The 19939-nt window shown below is 41.5% G+C and overlaps 1 protein-coding gene across 2 annotated transcripts in view; it reads left to right on the top strand.

The window, feature by feature from the left end:
- LOC141917568 (WD repeat-containing protein 7) overlaps positions 1–19939 on the top strand; it is a 132928-nt gene that overhangs the window by 32210 nt on the left and 80779 nt on the right. Inside the window, exons 15-20 of one of the 2 annotated variants that reach the window (XM_074810867.1) lie at positions 1190–1959; positions 2521–2609; positions 5956–6045; positions 7860–7978; positions 9059–9182; positions 15819–15932. In XM_074810867.1, the coding sequence (XP_074666968.1) occupies positions 1190–1959; positions 2521–2609; positions 5956–6045; positions 7860–7978; positions 9059–9182; positions 15819–15932 (1306 nt within the window). The remainder of the gene's footprint in view (positions 1–1189; positions 1960–2520; positions 2610–5955; positions 6046–7859; positions 7979–9058; positions 9183–15818; positions 15933–19939) is intronic. The other variant, XM_074810868.1, reaches the window with a different exon arrangement.

Here is a 19939-nt window from a genome sequence, read left to right as displayed (position 1 = left end):
AAATTTTAGTGACTGCCAACCTCAAAGTTAATGTTAAGGCTGTTGAGTTAGAGGTGAGAAAAGGCATAAGAGCCTTGACTGTATTGCTTTAACTTTGGGGTTAATTCTACTTTCGGTGAAGGCTGCTGTTTTCTGGACAAGCCATTCAGCCTGTATCAGTTGTGGCAAAGATGCCATTTCTCCTGCAGTTTTTCTTAGACTTGCATAGGGTGGTGGTTTTTAGGGGCTCCCTGAGACTTCGCTGTGAGCTGAGCCCAGGGTTTAACTTGGGCAGTGACTACACAAGCGTCGGGAGTGCTTCACTGAGCCCGGGAACTGCTGCCCCTGCCGGCTTTTCCTGCTCCGACTCTGTAATTCTGTGCATCAGACCTGAATATTCAACCTTATGTCTTTCTGGCTGTTAATTAAATTGTAAACGAGGAAAAAGAATATTTTACTTACATTTGAACAGAGTTTATTTCTGTTCAGAGATTCTCTCTTTCACTTGTTTGAGGAAAAACTGTACTTGAGCATAATTTTGTGTTGGTTACGGAGAAAATGAAGTTCTCACAATACTTAAACTTCGGTTAATGTTCTTTTGTCCAATCTCCTTTTCTGACTTTTTTCACCTTTTATCCCATAGTATTTTAACTTTCTTTCTCTGTGGTGTGTGGGTTGGTTTTTTTTTTCCTTGTGAGGAAGGGAAGGAGGAAGAAGATGGACTTAAGCAGTGGAGTGAACAGGTGACACACTAATTGCATACCTGGACAAATTTATTAGTAGCTTATTTTTCAGTGGCATAAACTGAAGCTATATTTCAGTAAACAAATATGAAATATTTAATGTGTTTTAATAACAAAATATTGACATTTTATTGTTCCTTGGAGTATAACTATTATCTTTTAGAATTGATGAGAAAGAAATGTGACATTCTGTCTTATCTAGAGAGCTCTGATAAACTTCTGTAAGTGAAACTTCTGTATTTTAGGAGTGTAACACTTGATCACCAGTCTGACATGCCTGATGTTGTGAAAAGTGCTGTAAAATTCTTCACTGATGTTTTCATAACGTTTATCATGACATGTTTTATACCCATGTGAGTTTTCAAACTTTGATCATCCACAGCTTCCTAAATCTATGAATTAGTTTTGTGAAAAGTGTTAAAAAATTCTGAAATTTCAGTTGGATAACTTTTTTTTTCTTTTTTCAGGGGAATTTACCCAAATATTCCCATAACTCCCTGATGGTTCAAGCTATAAAGACTAACCTAACAGATCCAGATGTACACGTGCTCTTCTTTGACGTAGAAGCCCTGATAATTCAGCTGCTGACCGAGGAGGCCTCCCGACCCAACACTGCACTCATTTCTCCGGAGAATTTACAGAAAGCCTCTGGTGGCTCTGACAAAGGAGGCTCCTTTTTGACTGGTAAACGAGCAGCTGTCCTCTTCCAGCAGGTCAAGGAAACAATCAAAGAGAATATAAAAGAGCATCTTCTTGATGATGATGATGAGGATGAAGAATCGGTAAGACAGAGGAGAGAAGACGGTGACCCAGAATATCGCTCTAGCAAATCTAAACCATTAACTCTATTAGAATATAATCTCACCATGGATACAGCAAAGCTTTTTATGTCCTGTCTTCATGCCTGGGGCCTGAATTCTGTTCTAGATGAGCTTTGCCTTGATCGCCTTGGGATGCTTAAGCCACACTGTTCAGTGTCCTTTGGCCTTCTCTCTAGAGGAGGCCACATGTCCCTGATGCTTCCTGGCTACAATCAGCCTGTGGGCAAACCGCCCTACGATGGTGTGGAGTTGGGAAGGAAAATGTCCATCACGGAAGGGCTCGGAAAGGGGACGTACGGTGTGTCGCGTGCCGTCACCACTCAGCACCTCCTCTCCGTCATCTCGTTGGCCAACACGCTGATGAGCATGACCAACGCAACTTTCATCGGAGACCACATGAAGAAAGGGCCGACAAGGTACGGCAGATATTCACTTGAAGTTGTGAGAGCTTGCTTTCAGAGTCTCTATTTTAATACAGCATTTTATTTTGTTTAGTTTTACTGTGGGGTTTGATGTACAAAATGGCCATGAAAACCTTTGGTACCTAGATGGAGCTGTCTGTAGTTCCTCTTTCTTGAATGTAGTATTTCTTTATGCCAGGAGAACTCTTACTGCTTTGAATGGAGCTACGTGACTTACACCGCTAGTAGAACATGGACTTGTATGAACGTATGCACCCGTAGGTCTGAGAGGCCGTTTTTGTCCTCCTTTTTAGTGCTTGTTGTTTTTAAAGAGTTTTTACAAAGGGTAGGTCAAGTTCTAAATAAATCAAAACATACAGGTGAACTTTTTATCACCAAAAAATAACCTTTCCTAGGAATTGTGAATGAGATACAGTCTTTGTGTCTAATCAACTGCTTTTTATAGAGTTGCTCTTCAGTTTGTTCAGTCACAATATCTTTAATCTGTTCTTTTTTTTTCCTTTGTCATCTGTTCCCCTATCCTCTTCTCCCCCTTCGTGTATATTTTGTGTTTAGGCCGCCTAGGCCAGGCACTCCGGAGATGTCAAAAGTGAAGGCACCCCCTTCGATTTCAAGTCATGCAGCCCAAGGACAAATTAAGCAAGGTAAAAAATCACTTGCTTTGGAACAATTTGATATGTCATTTCAGCTCTTGACACTGAAGTTATCACCTCACTATCAAGTGATAAAAATATTGCTAGCTTCTACATGGGAGGAAAATGTAGTGTAACATTCTAGATGAAAATTTTAATGACTAAGACCTTTTTAAGAATCAATATAGGATGCTGATACTGTCATGAAGCCATTCCCTGACAATTTTTGTATATTTTAGGTGCTGCCAAACATTCTGGTGTTGAGGTGATAATAAGAGGTTTAAAAGCTGTAGCTAAGGGCTATACGGTGTAACACGAGAATGTTTATGTATGTTATAAACTAAAGCATAAAGGTAAATACATCTAAGCAGTGTATAGACATTTCCTCTCCTTTTTATGAAGGAGGAAGAAATTATTTTCATGCTATTTCTACCAGCGCTGCAGTTATGAAAGATGGCAGTGGATGATACCGAAGGATCCTTCAATAGTCTGCGTTGGTTCTGTCCTTTCGTGGGTGTAATGGCCAGGTGCAGGAAGTGGAACAACCTCTGGTGTAAGAGAAGGGCGTACACAAGATCAGTGGTGAATTTTCCCCTGAGCAGTGGAGACTAGAGCTTCCTCCGGGCAGCAGGAGCTCTCGGAAACAGCCCTGCTGGGACTGGAGAGGTGGAGGAGGCACCTTCCTCCCCCTTGGGGTGCGAGCTGCTGTTTGATGGGGCAAATGAGCTGCTGCTCTTAATGCTAAAAGAACATAAATGTAAACCACCGTGATGTGGCCAATTGTGCCTCTAGCTCAGGAGCGAGGAGCAAGTGAACTGTGGGGTGAGAGCTGGGGGGGTGTGAGCCCAGCTGCCTCCGTGTACACAGGGCAGGAGAGGAAAGGTTTTTCTCTCTTTTTCCATAATGTGTTCATTTGGGGGGTTTTAATCTATAAAGCAGATAGCCTTAATCTATAAAGCAGATATCCTTTCGGATTTATTTGAAGTTTCCTTTCAAAATTGAAATTATCTTCTTAACTTTTAACTATTACAACTTTGTCTTTTCAAGCTATATGAATACAGAGAAACTTGCAATTTGTGCAATGATTGCATTTTGCAGAATACAAATATTTTGTCACTGTGGTATTCACCAAAATGTACAATCTTTAGATGTACATTAAAGACTAATGCACATCTTTAAATATATCTTTAAACTGCACAACTGCTCTTGTATTAGAGAGCTAGTAAGCACAGCATTAAGCATAAGTGCATCAACTGTGTGATTTTTCTTTACTCGTGCAAAAAAGGGCATGTTTATATCTGAGGAGGAAACTTGCCCATCAGCAACATTTGTGTCTGTTTATTCTTTTCCTAAATATAAATATTATTTTACTGTGATCTTTGGTTGAAAAGGGAAAATCAGTTTCAGGAGCATCAAGGGTTTTTTTGTGATCAAGGGTGCTACATATATAGCAAAGTAAAGATCAGTAACAAAAAGCAGAAATAAAAAAATCAGGACTCTTGTGTCAACATGTGAGGCTTCTTTGGTTTTCTTTTTTTAATTTTTTTTTTACAGCTATTTACTTTTCCTCTTTGATAGATAAATGTTTGAAAGGTCAGGGTTTCTGAGATGGTGTCTATCTATATGGCGATGTGAGAAAAAACATTTTTATCACAGAGAGGGTCTGTGGTTTGTTTTTAAAGATAAGTTCCCTTATGGGTTTTCCTTCCTCAATGACAGCTATGTAATTTTTCTTTTGAAACAGCTTTGCTAATTTGGGGGATAGGTATACTTTAGTATTATTTAGTTTTCCCCTGGAAATATTTATAAGCTCATGAGAAACAATTGATAAAAATTAAATTGTGTGCTGTCAAAAATACAGAAAAATACTCCTGTTCCTAAATGGACATCTTTTTTGGTGTCTGGTGGCATGTCTTGCTGCTCTTGGGGGAAAATGGGGTAAGTGGTACTCCTAGGTCTGAAGTTTCCTCAGTGCTTACCTTTACATCCTGTTGTGCACTACTTGCAGTATCTTGCTACTCAGAAATTTCTGGTGCTACTATTAGAGATACAATTAATGCACTTTATGAGGTGGCCAGCTGCCTCCATTACAGTGGTTGTTGTAATCACTGACGTTGGAAGGGAGCAAACAACTACAACAAAACGAGGCAAAAAAGAAACGTCAGAGTAAGACTTTAGCTCCAGGACGGAGTGGGTTTGCGTTTTTACAGGCAATCCTTTTCACAAAATAGCTTTTTTCAATACATCCACTGAAGCTAGGCTTTGCTGTCCTGGAGTGATTTCCTCTAGTCGTCCTGTCACCGCACACGTGCCGCCGCGATGCGTTTGTGTGGAGAGGACGGAAAAAGCAGTTTTGATGCAGATGTCCCACGGTGGCAGGAGAAGCTCACTGGGTGAAAAGCAAACAGAGCATTCAGAAGACAATGCTTAATCGGTTCAGGAGCTTGAACCCATTGTTGTTCTGCAACGGAATAAGAGAGGGGGATTAATTTGAAGATGCTTGTGCATGACATATGGTAATTTCCCTATAGGAAGGACGTGTCAGATAGCGACCTCTAAAGCCCCACCTTGACCCCGGGTTGTAGCATGTGTATGCCATAAGGGCTGCGCATCTTTTCATGTGGTAATATTAAGTCCTGAAGCACTAGTGGAAGCGTAATGTTTAGAACTGCTTTTAAATTACATTTGCACCAAGAAATGATGCCGTTGACAAAATAAACGTCCCAGATTCTGCTTTGAGTAACACGCTTGAGCTGTGCTCTTCTATATTTGCTTGCCTGTAGCTTCATATGCTTCTGCTTGAGATTCTTAGTCCTTTCTTTGCCATAGGTTTAAAATTACTTGAATGAGGACAGGTTTAAAATGAACCTGTATGAAAACTAGCCATCAGTAATACACTGTGTCCCGTTCGAGAGTGACAGATGGGACAGCCCAGGTTGTTTAAAAGGGGTTAATTCTGGGGTTATTAATGACTAGTGCAAATTCCAAATCTAAATGTGGGGAAAAACACAAAAAGAAGCAGTGAAACTCCTGGTTTTAAGGTTCATAGGCAACCACGCTGTCGACCCAAATCTAGCAATCTGAAGAGATGTTTTAATCGCTTGATTTACAGGTATTTTTGTCTTTTCAAAACGTGCAGGTTTCTGTTAGTGTATCTGTGTTTCTCTGCAGTTGCATGTCTTCCTCTCCCTGGCATTGCACTTCTTGTAAAACCTAGAATTTTTTTTAAGTTTAATATTATCACAGTTTTCTCTAGTTTTATTTTTCATTCCTCAGTGATACTAATCTGTTTTTCAGAAGCTGCTCTCCTCACTTTCCTCTTTTTTTTCTCTTTATTTCTTCTTCTTTCCTCTGCAAGTTGCTCCTGCTGTTTCTTCTAGCACTGAAGCTGGTCACTCTGGCTCTGACACTGCTCCTACTTTACATACCTGTTTCTTAGTCAATGAAGGTATTCTTTCCTCACTTTTCTATTTGTCTTTTACTTTCAACTAATGTCCCTTATCATTGTTATGACGTGACTTTAATTTGATCTGTGTAGGAATTTTTCTTTGCCAAAAAGAGAAGCAATGAGGGGTTTTTGTAAACTTCGCCATTAATGCTTGGTAGAGGGTGAGCAGATCTAGTTTGTGTGTCTTGGACCATCTGTAAATTCAGTTCTCAACTACCGCTGTGTTCCACGCGGGGCCGCGTCCCGTCTCCGCCGCGGGTGCGAGGGGTCAGCCCCGACTCGAGCCCTCGGGGTGAGCGTGGGATGGGCCTTCTGCTCCCCAGACAGCGAGTGCCAGCGCTCCGGAGTCCACCTTACAAATTGAAGGACTGCAAATGTAAAGCTCCTTTTAAAATGAAACCAACTAAATCAGTTCTGTGTTGTTTAAACTTTATTTGTGGTGTTTACGAAAACTCAAGTGTTTATTTAAACTATTTGGGGTTTGTGTTGGGGAAGATTTATTTTTTCTAACAAATATTTATCCACATTTTGAAGAATGTCTCTCTGCCTAAAAGACTGGCACAAAACCCAAACAAACACACACCCCTTGCATTGCAGCCGGCAAGTTGCTTTAAATCAGAGTTTTTATGCCCTTATTACTAAGCTATAAATTCCAGCTTTCATGCATCTCAAGTAGTAGAAACAGTGCTCTCAAATTGGGAATTCCTCTTTTTAATACATTTTTCTTTAAGGAAAAATTGACATAATTTCTTATAGCACCATGAAGAGCCTTATTAGCTAAAATATTTAAATTTGAATGCTCAGTATTGCTGACAATCTAAAAATATAGATCTATATGCTCACCTGAAGTATTTCTCCAGTTTCCCAAGTCAATGGAGATCATAGCAGTAGAAGAGTTCTTTTGCATAGAGTACTTTATGAGCCTTTTTACAAGCTGTGTTGTTTGAGCTTGATATGCTTATCTTTACTGGTTTTAGCTACACAATATTGCAGCTTTGTAGTACGAATGCACCTGAGGTAAGTGTGTTGCAGTAAAGTTTAGGTGGAAGGATAAGGATAGACATACGTGTGCTTGTATGTATTTGTATAACTTTTAAAATGGGACAGAAAATTCTTTGTAATCTTTCTAGAGGCAATTCATGTGCTAAGTTTTCTGTCATTGAGTGATAGCACGCTTGCACCTAGGCTGTGGAATACCATAAGTAATGCTAATTATGGTTTGAAGAGGGCTTCTAAATCTTGAGCTCAGAACCACAGCCTATGCTTTAGCAAAAAATGGGCCATAATACTTTTAGGGACTTCTTTTATATTTAGTATGAGTGCTGAGTATATTCTTAAGGCTGCAAGCTTAAAACCCCTGGATGTGACGAAATACTGGAGTCTCTGTGAGAGGGGCTGGGGAAGAAGAGGGATATTTGTGTTTAATCAGGACTGATTTGAGGCAACCTCCTGCTGCTGCCTCGTTTGGCCCCTTGCATGTGTTTGAGATCTGACCAGCTAGCCCACGAGGCATGATTCCTGCCTGGAAGGGCTCCTTCCTGCCCGGAAGGGAAAGCACATGCCCTGAGCTCAGCTGGGATCAGTAAAAGATGGGGTGAGCCCCAGGTTCCCACCGCAGACGAAACAATTCTGTTGTTCTGCTGCAAAATTGGTTCTTTTTTTTCTTTTTTCTCTTTCCCTCTTTGTCCCACCTTCTCCTGGAGATCTGCTGTGTACCAGGCCAGTGGCCAATGTAAACTTACTTGGTGGCATTTTGAACTTGAAACTGCTGCAGTGTTGATGATGTTAATCCTGCTGTTGTGATGTTTTACCAGGGTGGAGCCAGCTCGCTGCTATGCACTGTGTCATGCTCCCCGACCTGCTGGGGCTGGATAAATTCCGACCTCCTCTTCTGGAGATGCTGGCTCGCAGGTGGCAGGATCGATGCTTGGAGGTGACTTCTGTAGTAATTTTGTACTGCTAGGGGTTTGGGGGCTTATGTTGTCTTTTACTGATCACGTTTTCCCTTAGTATACAAAAATACATCGTTCTTTTCTGACACGCAGTTCCTGCAGTTTTTATTTCAGATTCAGTAAGTTAATTTTCCAGCTAACCTGTCAAAATGTTGGAAAATTGATCATGTCTAAATATATATATATGGAGTTTCATGTCTAAATATATATATATATGGGGTTTTTACCTTCTGGATGCTGTACATACCTTTTTAAAGAAATTATTGGATTAAAAACTTTCATGATTCCATTAAGAATCTTATTAGGATTAAAAAAACTGCCCTCTATTTTTCAAGAGAATGCTGAGTTGCCTTATTTTTTGGAGTGTGTATACTGAGGCCAGTAAATGGTTTGTCACCCAGCTGTTTGATAAATGACTAGTGGGCCTTAACGCTACACCTGTGCTGCTGTGGCAAAAAATTCGTTGACTGTGCAGCTTTCCCAGTGGGAAAGGAGAGGGACAGAGCTGGCTTGGAGACTGGAGGTCCTCAGCAGTCCTGTAACTTAGCTGGGAATATAGTTTTTTGCTACCTGATTGCCTGTTCTTTTGTGATACAGGATACACTGTGAGGTGGCTTCCTGAGAGGGCAATTACTTTGAAACTCATTAAAATTTGTAAGCAACCGAAGTCCAGTTAATGGATATCCTTAGGTGTCAGCGTATTTATATTCCATTTGTCCACAGTTTTTTATTTTACCTTGATTAAATTGCTTCCTTGTGTGTTAAAGCTTTTAGACCAAGAATAATGTATTTATGAATGTGTGTTTATGAACTCTTCTGATGGAACAGGTGGTATTAATGGGGGACAAATAATACAAGATAATATTTTGTATTTATTGGTGTAAAATCCCAGAGGGTGGTTTTTTTTTTTTAAAAAAAAAAAAAAACTTTGGGAAACCTTTTTATGTATATTTTCCTCTGCTTTCATTGTTCAGTCTTCCGTAGTATGCTAAATGATGCTGAAAGCATACTGCTCAATATTTGATATTTGAGTTGGTGTGATGTTCCTGTTGGCTTTACAGGTAAGAGAAGCTGCCCAGGCCTTACTCCTAGCGGAACTGAGGAGAATCGAGCAGGCGGGTCGGAAAGAAACCATTGATGCGTGGGCCCCTTACTTACCACAGTACATTGACAGCGTTATATCACGTAAGTAATGCTGGTTTGAACCTGGAAATGACTCGGTTGCTAGATAAAAGAAAAAAAGGCATTTTGTACAGAAAACTATGAGCAGTACTACTAGTCTGGGGGAAAATTCTAGGGGAAATGTCTAGCGTTATGTAGAAAAGTTTCTTGGAATTTTCCAAGTCATTTCACACCCATGAAACCACTTAAGGTCATTAATATTGATCAGATAATTTGAATACTTCAGAACACCTCAGCGGGGTTGGAGGGTCTCTTGCAAAGGCTGTCCCTGCTGTTGAGGGGCTGGCCTGTAGTTTGGAAGTTTCAGAGAAGAAACCTGCTGTGAAAAGGGCTGATAAAATTACAAGGTACTAGTGGTAAAACACTGATGTTCTTATTCAAAGATGTATAATTCGATTATAGAAATTGTTACGAAGGGATCCTTTGGCATCCCAAGAGTGTGAAAGGAGCTAATGCAGGGTCACGCAGCGTGTGTCCGTCAGTGCCTGTTGGACAGTTGATGCTCCTCCTGCCCCGTCGGGTGTCACAACTGCTGGACACCGAGTGCTGCCAGGGGGTGCCGGGTGAAGAGGGCAGCCCAGTTCAGCAAGGGTTTGTTAAGCAGTCATTTATGGTGGTGGTTAAGCAGATGAGCATCAGATCACAGTACTTCCCTCCATACTGAAAGGTAGAACGTTTCCTCCGTCTCCTCCTCTCTCATCAAATTCATAGAAATCTAAAATTAAAGGTCAATGGGCTTTAGGGCACTAGAAGCTTAATCTGACTTTACAGAGACCAAGAGTAGTGCAGGAGCAACAGAGAAAAGGTCTCTTGTGGTGTTAGGCCAAGGTGTACTGCACTGTGACTGTGCCAGAAGCCCATCCAAGAATGAGCTGTTCCCTTTTCACCTCTCTGGTAACTTTTAAAACACGTGTAACAGTCATTTCATACAGGCCTCTGCATAGTCCTTTCTTGGCCGCTGGCTGTTGACACTTGCCTCCAGAGCTAATTTAGCTTTGTCTTTTGAAATGCAAGATTACACAGGCTATTGCCAACTCCTTTGAACCATTTACTTCTCTTTCTGGGTTTCTCTGTCCAATTCCTTTTCCCCGATGTCATCTGTGTTAGCACAGTCTCATGATTCGTCAGGTCTTTGGCAACATTTGCCTCATTACGGGGATGTTGTTGCACAGTTAGATGTGGAGCCAAGCAGCAAATAATAAGTGAAAGTATGTTGCATATACGTGCCAAAGAGCCTTAATTCATAGTGATAGATATTTGCACCATTTTGTATATTAGGATGTATTTTTTAATTGATCTTCTGCAGTCAGTTATACTCAGTTTGTAGAATACAGCTGTACTCTCAGGAGTAGCTGCTATAGCAACTGTTGATTGCTGATTTCTTTTCTCTGGCGTGATGCTGCATGACCTTGTTGGGTGCAAGGTTATGGACGTAATTGTCTTGGTGACGTGTATATAAACCACTCCGTGGGCCTGCTTTAGCCAGCTCACCGTTTCCAAAAAACCAACTTCTTTCTAATGTACTTGTAAACAACAGGTAATCTGTATTAGCTTCAATAATTTGCTATTTCTGCTACTCCTTGTTACTTAAACAACTACATTTGAAAGTTTTGGAGAAGAGTATGCAGTTCTGGTTTGCACGTGCATAATCTTTTGTTCTGTCTCCTGTGCTTACGTTTGTGCTCGGGTTAGAAGCGTGGCACGCGTGTTCATGGCAATAGTCAGGGACCGACCGGTTTAAGGAAAAAACTCAAGTATTCAGTACACGTGCAGCAGTATTTTGGCCTCTGTTAGTCATTAGCAAATCAAAGCGTAGCATTTGTTTTACATTAAATTAGGATGTGCTTATCTATCAGAACAAGAAAGTTTTAAAAGACAGGAAGAAAATATAAAATAGAGAAATCAGCTGAGTGTGAAAGCACTGATACTGAAAACCTTTCAAACAGGTCGTGACTAGCAGATGGAATTTTTTTATATTTACAGTGTTGAAAACTATGAGTTAGTTAAGGTTACAGAGTTTGTGGTTCTCCTGAATGAGAAGGCATTTAATCGTGTTATTGTCTGTGTGAATGTGCACAAAGGTGCTGGTGCTCTGAGGAGGAATAATTACACTGTCAGAAAGGAGAAACAAAATAAGGAGCTACAGATGTTGCTGTTGTGGGTAAAGTGTATGTATTAGTTACATTGTAAGACATAATTAAAAAAATTACATGTTTTTTTAAAGGTCTGGGGAGGAATTGAAGGGGCTAAGAATTATTTAGGGTGCAGTGGGCTTCTGAAAAGTACAGTTTTGTGCTAGAAAGATAAGGAGAAGAAATATGAAAGATAAATATTGCTTTGGTCCCTTCAACTTCTGCTTCTCGCAGTTTTGCCTTCTGACAGAGGGACATAAATTATTATCAGCGTGTTTTTGTGTCCAGCATATGTTATTACTCTGAAATAGTTCTTATGTGCATGATGTAGAAACAGTGCTTCTCTCATATATTAACACGTTTGTTTTAATTCAAGCAAGTGGTGGTCACTAACAGAAGCTTGCTGCCGATGTAAGATTGTCATATGCATTTAATTGACTCTTGAATGGATAAAGCATGTAACACTAGCAAACAGAGATGAAATTTTTTTCCCTGTTTGTGCTCAGATCCAATAGCAATTTTGGGACGTGACCTTTCTCGTAGAGATCAAGCACCTGGCACGTCTCCCAGCGTTGTGATAAACTGCCTTCAGGAGACTTGAAAGACGGGCAAATGTGCACAGGACTATCTTTTAATCATCTTTAACTGATGTGAGAGAGACGGCCGTCCCACTGTCGATGGGGAGGGGGAGGAGCAGGGAGAAAGCCCAGCAGATCTAATTGTCTCTTTTGCGGAGCCCACCTCGAACGGCCCCGCGCCGCTGCCCCCGGATCAGCTCGCGTGTGGCTGCCGCGGCCCGCCGGCTGCAGCTCAGGTGTTCGGCACATCGGGCTTCGTTTTGCAGCGCCTGGGCGGGGGAACAATAAATCTCAGGTTTAGTTGGGCCTTCAAATCCAAAATTGGCGTGTCAGCTTGTTGACCCCACATCAAATGGAATGGCTGTATAAGTGACGCTGTGAATTAAAGCCTGAGAGATGCTGCAGGTGTTGGTATTTTTCAGGCTCCCACAGGGAGGAAAACAGTGAAGCTTTCAAAGCTTTCTCTTGTACCTACTAAAATTATGTCATGCGACTGTAAATATTTGCCGTGGCTTTGTCTGCTCCTCATTTTCGCAGCGTACAGTTGTCTCTAAAACGCTGCGTGGTCCGAGGGGCGTTTGCCACGAGGATGTGTTGTCAGGTGAAGCTCAAAAAGGTAAAAATGCTGCTGTCTTTTCCTACCTGCTTATTTTAAAGCAAGGGCAACCTTCAGTGTCAAGACAGATTCTTCAGATTAAATCCTCTTTTTTAAAGGGATTCCTCTGCTGAATAAGTTTGTTTATTTTACTTTGACCAGTGTAATGTTTTCTTAAAAGGCTGAAGGCATCGTGTTGGGGCTCTGCAGTGGGACGCTGCAAGCTCTTGGTGGCGGGTCTGTCCCTCAAGCCCCGCAGGGACGGATAGATTTTTAAATATGTGATGTTACCACAGACAGAGAAATGGCTGCTCTGGCTTCACGGGAAGCCAAAGCTTAGCTCGCCCCAGCCTCTGTGTGCGTGTGGGCTGCGGACGGAGGCGGCTGGGAGCTGCCCGGGATCGATGGGTGCGTGTGGGGGGAGTTAACGCGGGCAGGAACCTGCTGGCGGCACGCTCTGCCCGCAGAGGGAGGGTGGGCACTCTTGCTTCCCGCCTTGGGAAAACCCAGTTGGCGCAGGTAAATGTTTGTATCGAATTCCTGGGTTTTTTTTAAGTGGAAATCTTGCATGCGGCAGCACAAAATTAAAGAAATTTAAATGTATATCCTTAAATTGTCTCGCTTTAAACTGCTTCGAGTAGTAATCCATCTCTGGAAAGCAAAATAAATACAGAAAGTCTATAATAACAAACGTGCTGTTGTCAGTTTTTATGGATGTATTTCTAGTAGACTTATATTTCTGCTAGAAAGTTTTATTTAAAGCCACATTAATTGAGTAAAACTTTAATTAAACTTCCATCAATTTGACTGGAAGTTTTCATTGAGTAAGGGTAGTTTGATTGGACCCTAAAGACTTTGCTGTTTATGTATGTGGTTGATCATCTTACTGGTGCAAGGTTTGACTTAAAAGAGCCCAAAGAAGTAAGGCAAACAACTTTGTGCTGCAATATTTTAATGTATTAAATGAATAACAAATTTAGGATGCCACAGTAAATAATAAACTGTAATAACAGCTCAAGTTGAATACATCTTAATTTTCCAATATTTTCTAATACGTTGGCTGATTTATTTCTAATACATTCAGAGGTTTATGATCTGTTCACTTCTAAAAAGTGTTTCTAAGATATTTAGTGAATGATGTAGAAAACACTTGTGTCAAGGAATACATGTTCCTTCTTACTGGATCTTCACGGAGAGGAAATGATAACTTATTGCCTGACATGTTTGCATGATGACTATTTTTCTCCTCTTTTGGCTTTATCCATCCACTGTTTTTTGGGGAATGTCTAATCATTCTGATTTAAATAGATTTTTACTTACATTTTTAATTGTATAAAATTGTAATAAACTCTTCTAATTTTTTTTATATGCTGTGCAGCTGATTCTGACTCATGCAAAGGCACTCGTTGCCTTCCATCGCGTTGTAACTAGGCTTGGTAAGCTCTGTAGAAAGGCATAGCACACCTAATACAGCAAATCAGCCTCTTTTCAGCAACTCGGGGCGAGAAAGCAGGGAAAGAGGTAAAGCAATAACTAAATAAATCAAAGCCTTTGAATTTTGGCCCAGCCTAAACCTACCGTTTAGGGCCTGCTAGGCCCTTGGCTTCTGCCGACTTGGGTGTTGAAGCACAGAAGATACTCCCTAGGAGCTGAACCTCGGTCAGCGCCTCTGTACTACAGTTTTCAAAAGGCATGCAAACTCTTCACCCTTCTCTGGGCGTGGAAAGAAATCAACGACTTTCAGACTACAGAAGTGATGTTTAGGGAACAGCCAGCCGCTCGCTGCGCCTGCGGAGGTTAGCAGCTGGCTCGTACTAACCACGGTGCAGAGCGTAAAGCCACGCTTCAAAACTAACCTCCCCTCTGCCCCTCAGCGCACTGGCTGACTCCAGTGGGTATACACAAATAAGTGTTAGAAAATAGTTGGGGCTTGAAGGTGAAGGCCAACGAGTATTTTGTCAAGGTGGCGCTGGAATCGCGGCGTCTGCGCGGACGCTGGTGGAGACCCCGCGGAGAGCTGCGGCGACGGAACGGGGAGCTCCTTTTGAGAGTGCCCTGAAGAAGGTTCCTGTGCAGTTGGAACTGCAGGGGATCTCCGTGCCAGTGTGCTTAATGAAGGGGTGTGCTGTTGACTCAGCAGTGTGGTCCAGTCTGGTGTATTTGTTGTCACTGGTTTTTATAGGTGTTGACACAACGGGAAGGACATTCAGAAAGTTATTAAAAGGTAGGAGTTTCTTTATAAAGAGGTTGTGTCCGAATCAGGTTAGAAATTGCTGTCAGACAAAATCACTGTGTTATCACAAGATACAAGTAATTGCCTTGCTGTGAGCATGGCATTTTAAATTTAAAAATTTAAAAAATAAAATCTGGGATACTCAGGAGAATGGGCCATTTTTAAACCAGTTCAGAAACATTAACAGAGTTAAAGGGCGTTCAGGTGTGGACTGACAAACCTCGTTGTACACAGCTGACAGATTCGTTCCCCCCTTGTGATTTATTATGATACCATTGTCTTTATTTATCAATCACATTCATGTGCTTGGAGAAGACTAGCAGCAATCTCTTCATAAAATAAGATTTTTGATAGTACAGAACTGATGTAGAGGATGTATTGGGAGGAAAGAAATCTTATCAGGGCATCCCTCCAGTCTGCTGTTCAGCTTCCCTCGGGCTCTTTGTAAAGGCTATTTGTGAGGCTGGACTCTTTCACCCTTAGCAGAACACTTCTTCTGATAACACCTTGATTGAATTGTGGTAAGGCTCGTATAGGGAATAATTAAAGATTGTAACTGGGCAGAGCTTAAGCCGGTGAATTACAACTTTAATCACATGGTGTTACGTGGCATCGTTTGGTGCTCACTGTGTAGTTTCTAACAGCAACTATCAGATGCTTCCCAGCCCAAAGGACGTGGAATGAGTCACCTGGATGAATATATTCTGAAGGTCACCTGGAAAAACGGCACCTTTTGTGGCAAGAGAGATGAAGTATTGGGAGGAGATGTAAGAGAAGTTCTCCTGGAACTCTGTATTTTGTGGCTAAATAAGTTGTTAGTCTGTAATACATGTATCTAATATTTTTAATGATGCTAGAAGACTGCAGAAAAAGAAAAAAATGTAGAAAAGATATTTAGAATGTGGAAAAAGATTTTTTTTTTTAAAGGATAGGTTTGTGAAAAGTCTGCATACAGTGTGAAGGGAAACCAGAAAATAGCTGTTCTTTGCTTTCCCTCTGTTTCATAGAGTTCATATTCATAATTACTTTTTTTTTCCCTGATCTATGGATGTGTTCTACCAAAATCACTGACTTTTGTGGCTGTTCGATTGTTCCTTTCAGCCGGAGTAACCACGGAAGCCATTCAGACTGGTAGTGCAAGCCCGGATTCCTTGGGAACAGAAGCAAAAGTTCAGGAAGAAGAGCACGATCTGGTTGACGATGACATCACGGCAGGTGAGCATCAGGGGAAGGAATGGGTAATTTTTTGACATACTAGGTACTGTGCAGAGGAGATGGAACACTTTCTGCCAAATAGCATGTTTTTCATGAGAAAACAAAATGCAGTGAAGAACTGTGTGGTGTAAGAAATGAAGTTATCCAACAGTAGGAAAGAGCTGTAGGCAAAAACTAAACATGGGCTTAACTGTAACTACGGCAATATTACCGTGTTACTTCTGAATCATTATCTATATTTTAATATATGTGTTCTGAGCTTCTAAGTCTGCACGCAACCAACGTTTAGCTTGTAGTTCTTGAAGAATAAAGGCTTTATATGATTCTTTATAGTTATCCCTTAAACTTTTTACCTTGGAGAAAGGTCCGATGTAAGAGCGCTACCGTCGGCCTGCGTGACTGGACTGGGTTCTCTTTTCGACAAGCAGACGCTGCGAGTTTGTTGCACAGAGAGTTCAAGTGTATTTCATTTCTACAACACTCAGCTTTTTACTGTTCCTCTAGTTCATTGTAGACGGGCAGGTGAAGTCACGAGTTGTGGTCCATCAAGGCATATTCTGAAATGACAGACCATACAAAAATACGCAGTTAATTATAAGCAATTACCTTTTGATTCTTTTTTTCATGCTTATTTATGCAGTGTCACAAATACCTACATGCTCAATATCAGCGTGCTGGGAATTTGGGTGATTACAGTGTGTATTTTGGGAATAGAGGACGAACCCCCAGAAAACCTAAAAATCAACTAATGAATGGGCTGGGCATGCCCTGGGACACAGGCTTCCCCAGCGTGTACCTCAGGGCAGTGTTTCCTTCAGGAACACACACCATCTCCTCAGCCCCCCATCTGTTAGGGACCCGCTAGCCCTTTTTCTGGAAGCTTTAGCAGGAGCGTTATAGCCCAGGGTGCGTTGCATCCAAACAGCTTTCTGCCCCTTCAGTGTCCTGTGTTCTTTCCACAGGGACGATTGAACATCGGACACATTAATGGAGTAAACTCCAAATTATGTGACTCTTTTTTTTTTTTTTTTTTTTTTTTTTGCAATGTGCTAGACTGAGTTTTGAGGGTTTTGGAAAGCTATCCACCATATTGCTAGAGTCTGGTAGCAACAATTTTACTTACAGAGAAAGTGTTTCTGTTATTAAAAGCAGTTGAGCTTTAAAAAGGTATCCTGAGTAAAGATGAAATTTTGGTCTACAATTGAATACAATTAGTTTTGTGTTGTCTGAAAATGTCTTTTTTTTTAATTCTATCAATTGAAACGTAACCTTATCTTAAAAATATGATGCAGCTTTTTCTATAGTGGTCCTACTAAGGCCAATATTTATTGATTTAAGTGCACAAAGTAATGCTGGTGTGCAGTGGTCTACAGGATTTTTTTCAGTTCAAATTGAGATTCACCAAATGCTTTCATTTATCCAAATAATTTTTTAAAAGGATCACTTCCACATCAGGCCTTTTAGAGATTAAAGCATTTTAGCTTAGCTGGCTGAAAAGCACCGAAGCCTGTTTCTGGAAGATACTTCAGTGATACACTACAGTGCCTCTTAAGCATTTAAAAACACACACGCCAGAGTTCTTTAGAAAATTGGGTTTGAACGCTCTGAAAATACACGCACGAGGAGTCTCCCGGCGCAGTAGTGGTATGTGTTGCTGTCTTTAATGCCCGAAGGGCTTCTCTGGATAACTGAAAATAGAACAAACGTTTTGCTTAAATAATTCACGCGTAGACAACAGCATTTTTTTCTTAGTTGGGCGTAAAATCTACTGGCTTCAGTGGTGAAAATTTTGCAATTCGTCATGATGGTAAATTGGCTTTTTCAAAATTTATTTTAGATTTTTTTTTAAATTTGTAATCTAGTTGTATTTTCAACATCAGTTTTAGGCTCCAAGATAGCATCTAAGTTTTAATTTAGAAATGCAAATATATTTTTCCAGTAAATAAAGGCAGAGCAAAATACTTTAAGAAAAAGAAAAAAGCGACATAGTGCTGTTATATATTTGGAAACGCAGATATTTGTCCTTCTGTTTTAGCACAGGTGCAGCAGCATCTCTAGGGGTAGTTAAACAAGGACATGGCTGAGCACGTAACAGGGATAAAGGGTCGAATGTCACCGGTGCTGTGGAAGGGGCAGCACTGCATTGCAACCCTGACAGATTTATTTACTTACAGAGGAAATTATATAATGGAATGAATAGGCTGTCTTTAGAAATCCACTGAATATACTGTGTAGGGCTGGGCTGGAAATGAAGAACTTCAAAGAAGTAACTTTGAGGTTGCAAAGTGTTTGCCCCTGAGCTGTGCAACATTACCTTAGTAAGGGAAATAAGTAACGTGCTGGGTCATAATATGATATTTATCGTGGGTATTGTACGGATTGTTCTCATACCTGATCAACAGAACTTCTAGCAAGTTTAGGATTAGTTTAGTTCTAACTAATTACCAGGTAGCTGTAGATGTTTGGGGACTTGCAGGCACGTCCTGTGGGTGTGTTGGGTACTGCTGGTGGCTGTGACAGGGCCGCTGGGTTTCGGTGAAGCCCTCGTTGCTGAGGGTGCCACGTGCAGTGAAAGGTGACTCTTGCCACAAAGAGCTTGCTCCGATCTCAGTTTTACTACCTTAGTACCACCAGCCTCTTCAGCGTGGCACGGTGTGGAATTTTTCCATGGCAATCACTTTTTGCATGATAACCTTGGTCACATGAGCATTGATGATGACACTTGCAAAGCACAAATCCTGGTTCTAACTAAATACTAATTCTTTAAACGTTTTCCCCCCTTCCATGAACTCTGAATGGCATGTACGGTCACCTCAGCTGCAAAATATATAGAAATATAGACTGCCTCAGTTTAGAGCTAAAAGGCTTTCAGAATTATACCTCTGTGCTTACGTTTGTTAAATCTGGACCTGGGCTTTGCCCAGCAGCAGGCCTGGCCCAACTGCTGCTGCAGGGCTTTGATGGAAGAGAAAGCACACGCTGGGATTCCCCTGCACCCGTCTCCTGCTGGGGGGGGTGTCTGTGCAAGGCGGGTACAAGCCTGAGCAGCTCTCCTAGAGGTTTTGTTCCAATTCTGGGAGAATTGCAGTAGTTTTAGGTAGGACACAGGACTCTCAGGGAGAGGGGTTAGATGTCCTTGGAGTGTCGTTCTGACCTTTGCAAACAGATTTTGTGTCCCCTCATTGGTTTGATTATAAAATCTGCTGTCTGCTAGTGAACAGAAAACAGTTTATTGATTTATTACACTTGGGTTTTAATAGCTATAGGAAAATAAAACGTCGGCGGGTGGGAAATTCAAGGCACGGACTGGTGTGCCTGCTCTTGTGCCTGCTCCTAGGAGGGAACACTGCCCCGCGGAGCAGAAGCGTGGCACTGACAACTCTTGAGCTGGCTTCCATGCAAAATGGTAACACTCCTGAGAGGTAGCAAGGTTAAATACACTGTGACTGGAGCAATTACTCTGGTTTGGTATTTCTGTGAATGAAAACAGTAACAGATACATTTCCATTCAATTCTACTTGAGCCAACGTAAATATTTATCATTTTAGGAAGTGCTGTGATAACACACAGTCAGTTGCTGCGTCGGGGTAGTGGGGAATTGAAATGCAGTTCATTCCTGAGGATCTGTCACTCCCAAAAGCTGGGGGATAGGGGACAGGGACTGCTCTGGCTACAGGGAGAGGGTTGTGGTTTGGTCCAGTTTGTTTTCTGCTGCGTGCTGGTGTGACACGTTATCCACAGGACGGGAAGGAATAACGGCCAGCCTTCTCCTCCTCCTTTGGTGATCCCTTGCACAGAGGGAAGGGCCTGTTTGACAACGGCTTGTAGCAGGTCAAGGCAGTAAGTAGAGGCTTTCGAAATACTCTTGGTTTAGCCGTGCAGCCAAACTGAGCCTCAGTCAATCACGTGCTAACGTACGACTTGTGCGTTGTACGGCCACAATTATTTGTGATACGGGAGAGTTCCAACAGTTATAGTAGTGCACAGACAAAAGTTTATATGGAAAA

The sequence above is a fragment of the Strix aluco genome, chromosome W, assembly GCF_031877795.1.
Source record: "Strix aluco isolate bStrAlu1 chromosome W, bStrAlu1.hap1, whole genome shotgun sequence".
NCBI classification, from domain to species: domain Eukaryota; kingdom Metazoa; phylum Chordata; class Aves; order Strigiformes; family Strigidae; genus Strix; species Strix aluco.
Note: the sequence above shows the minus strand (reverse complement) of the source record. Positions and strands in the feature narration are given on the sequence as shown.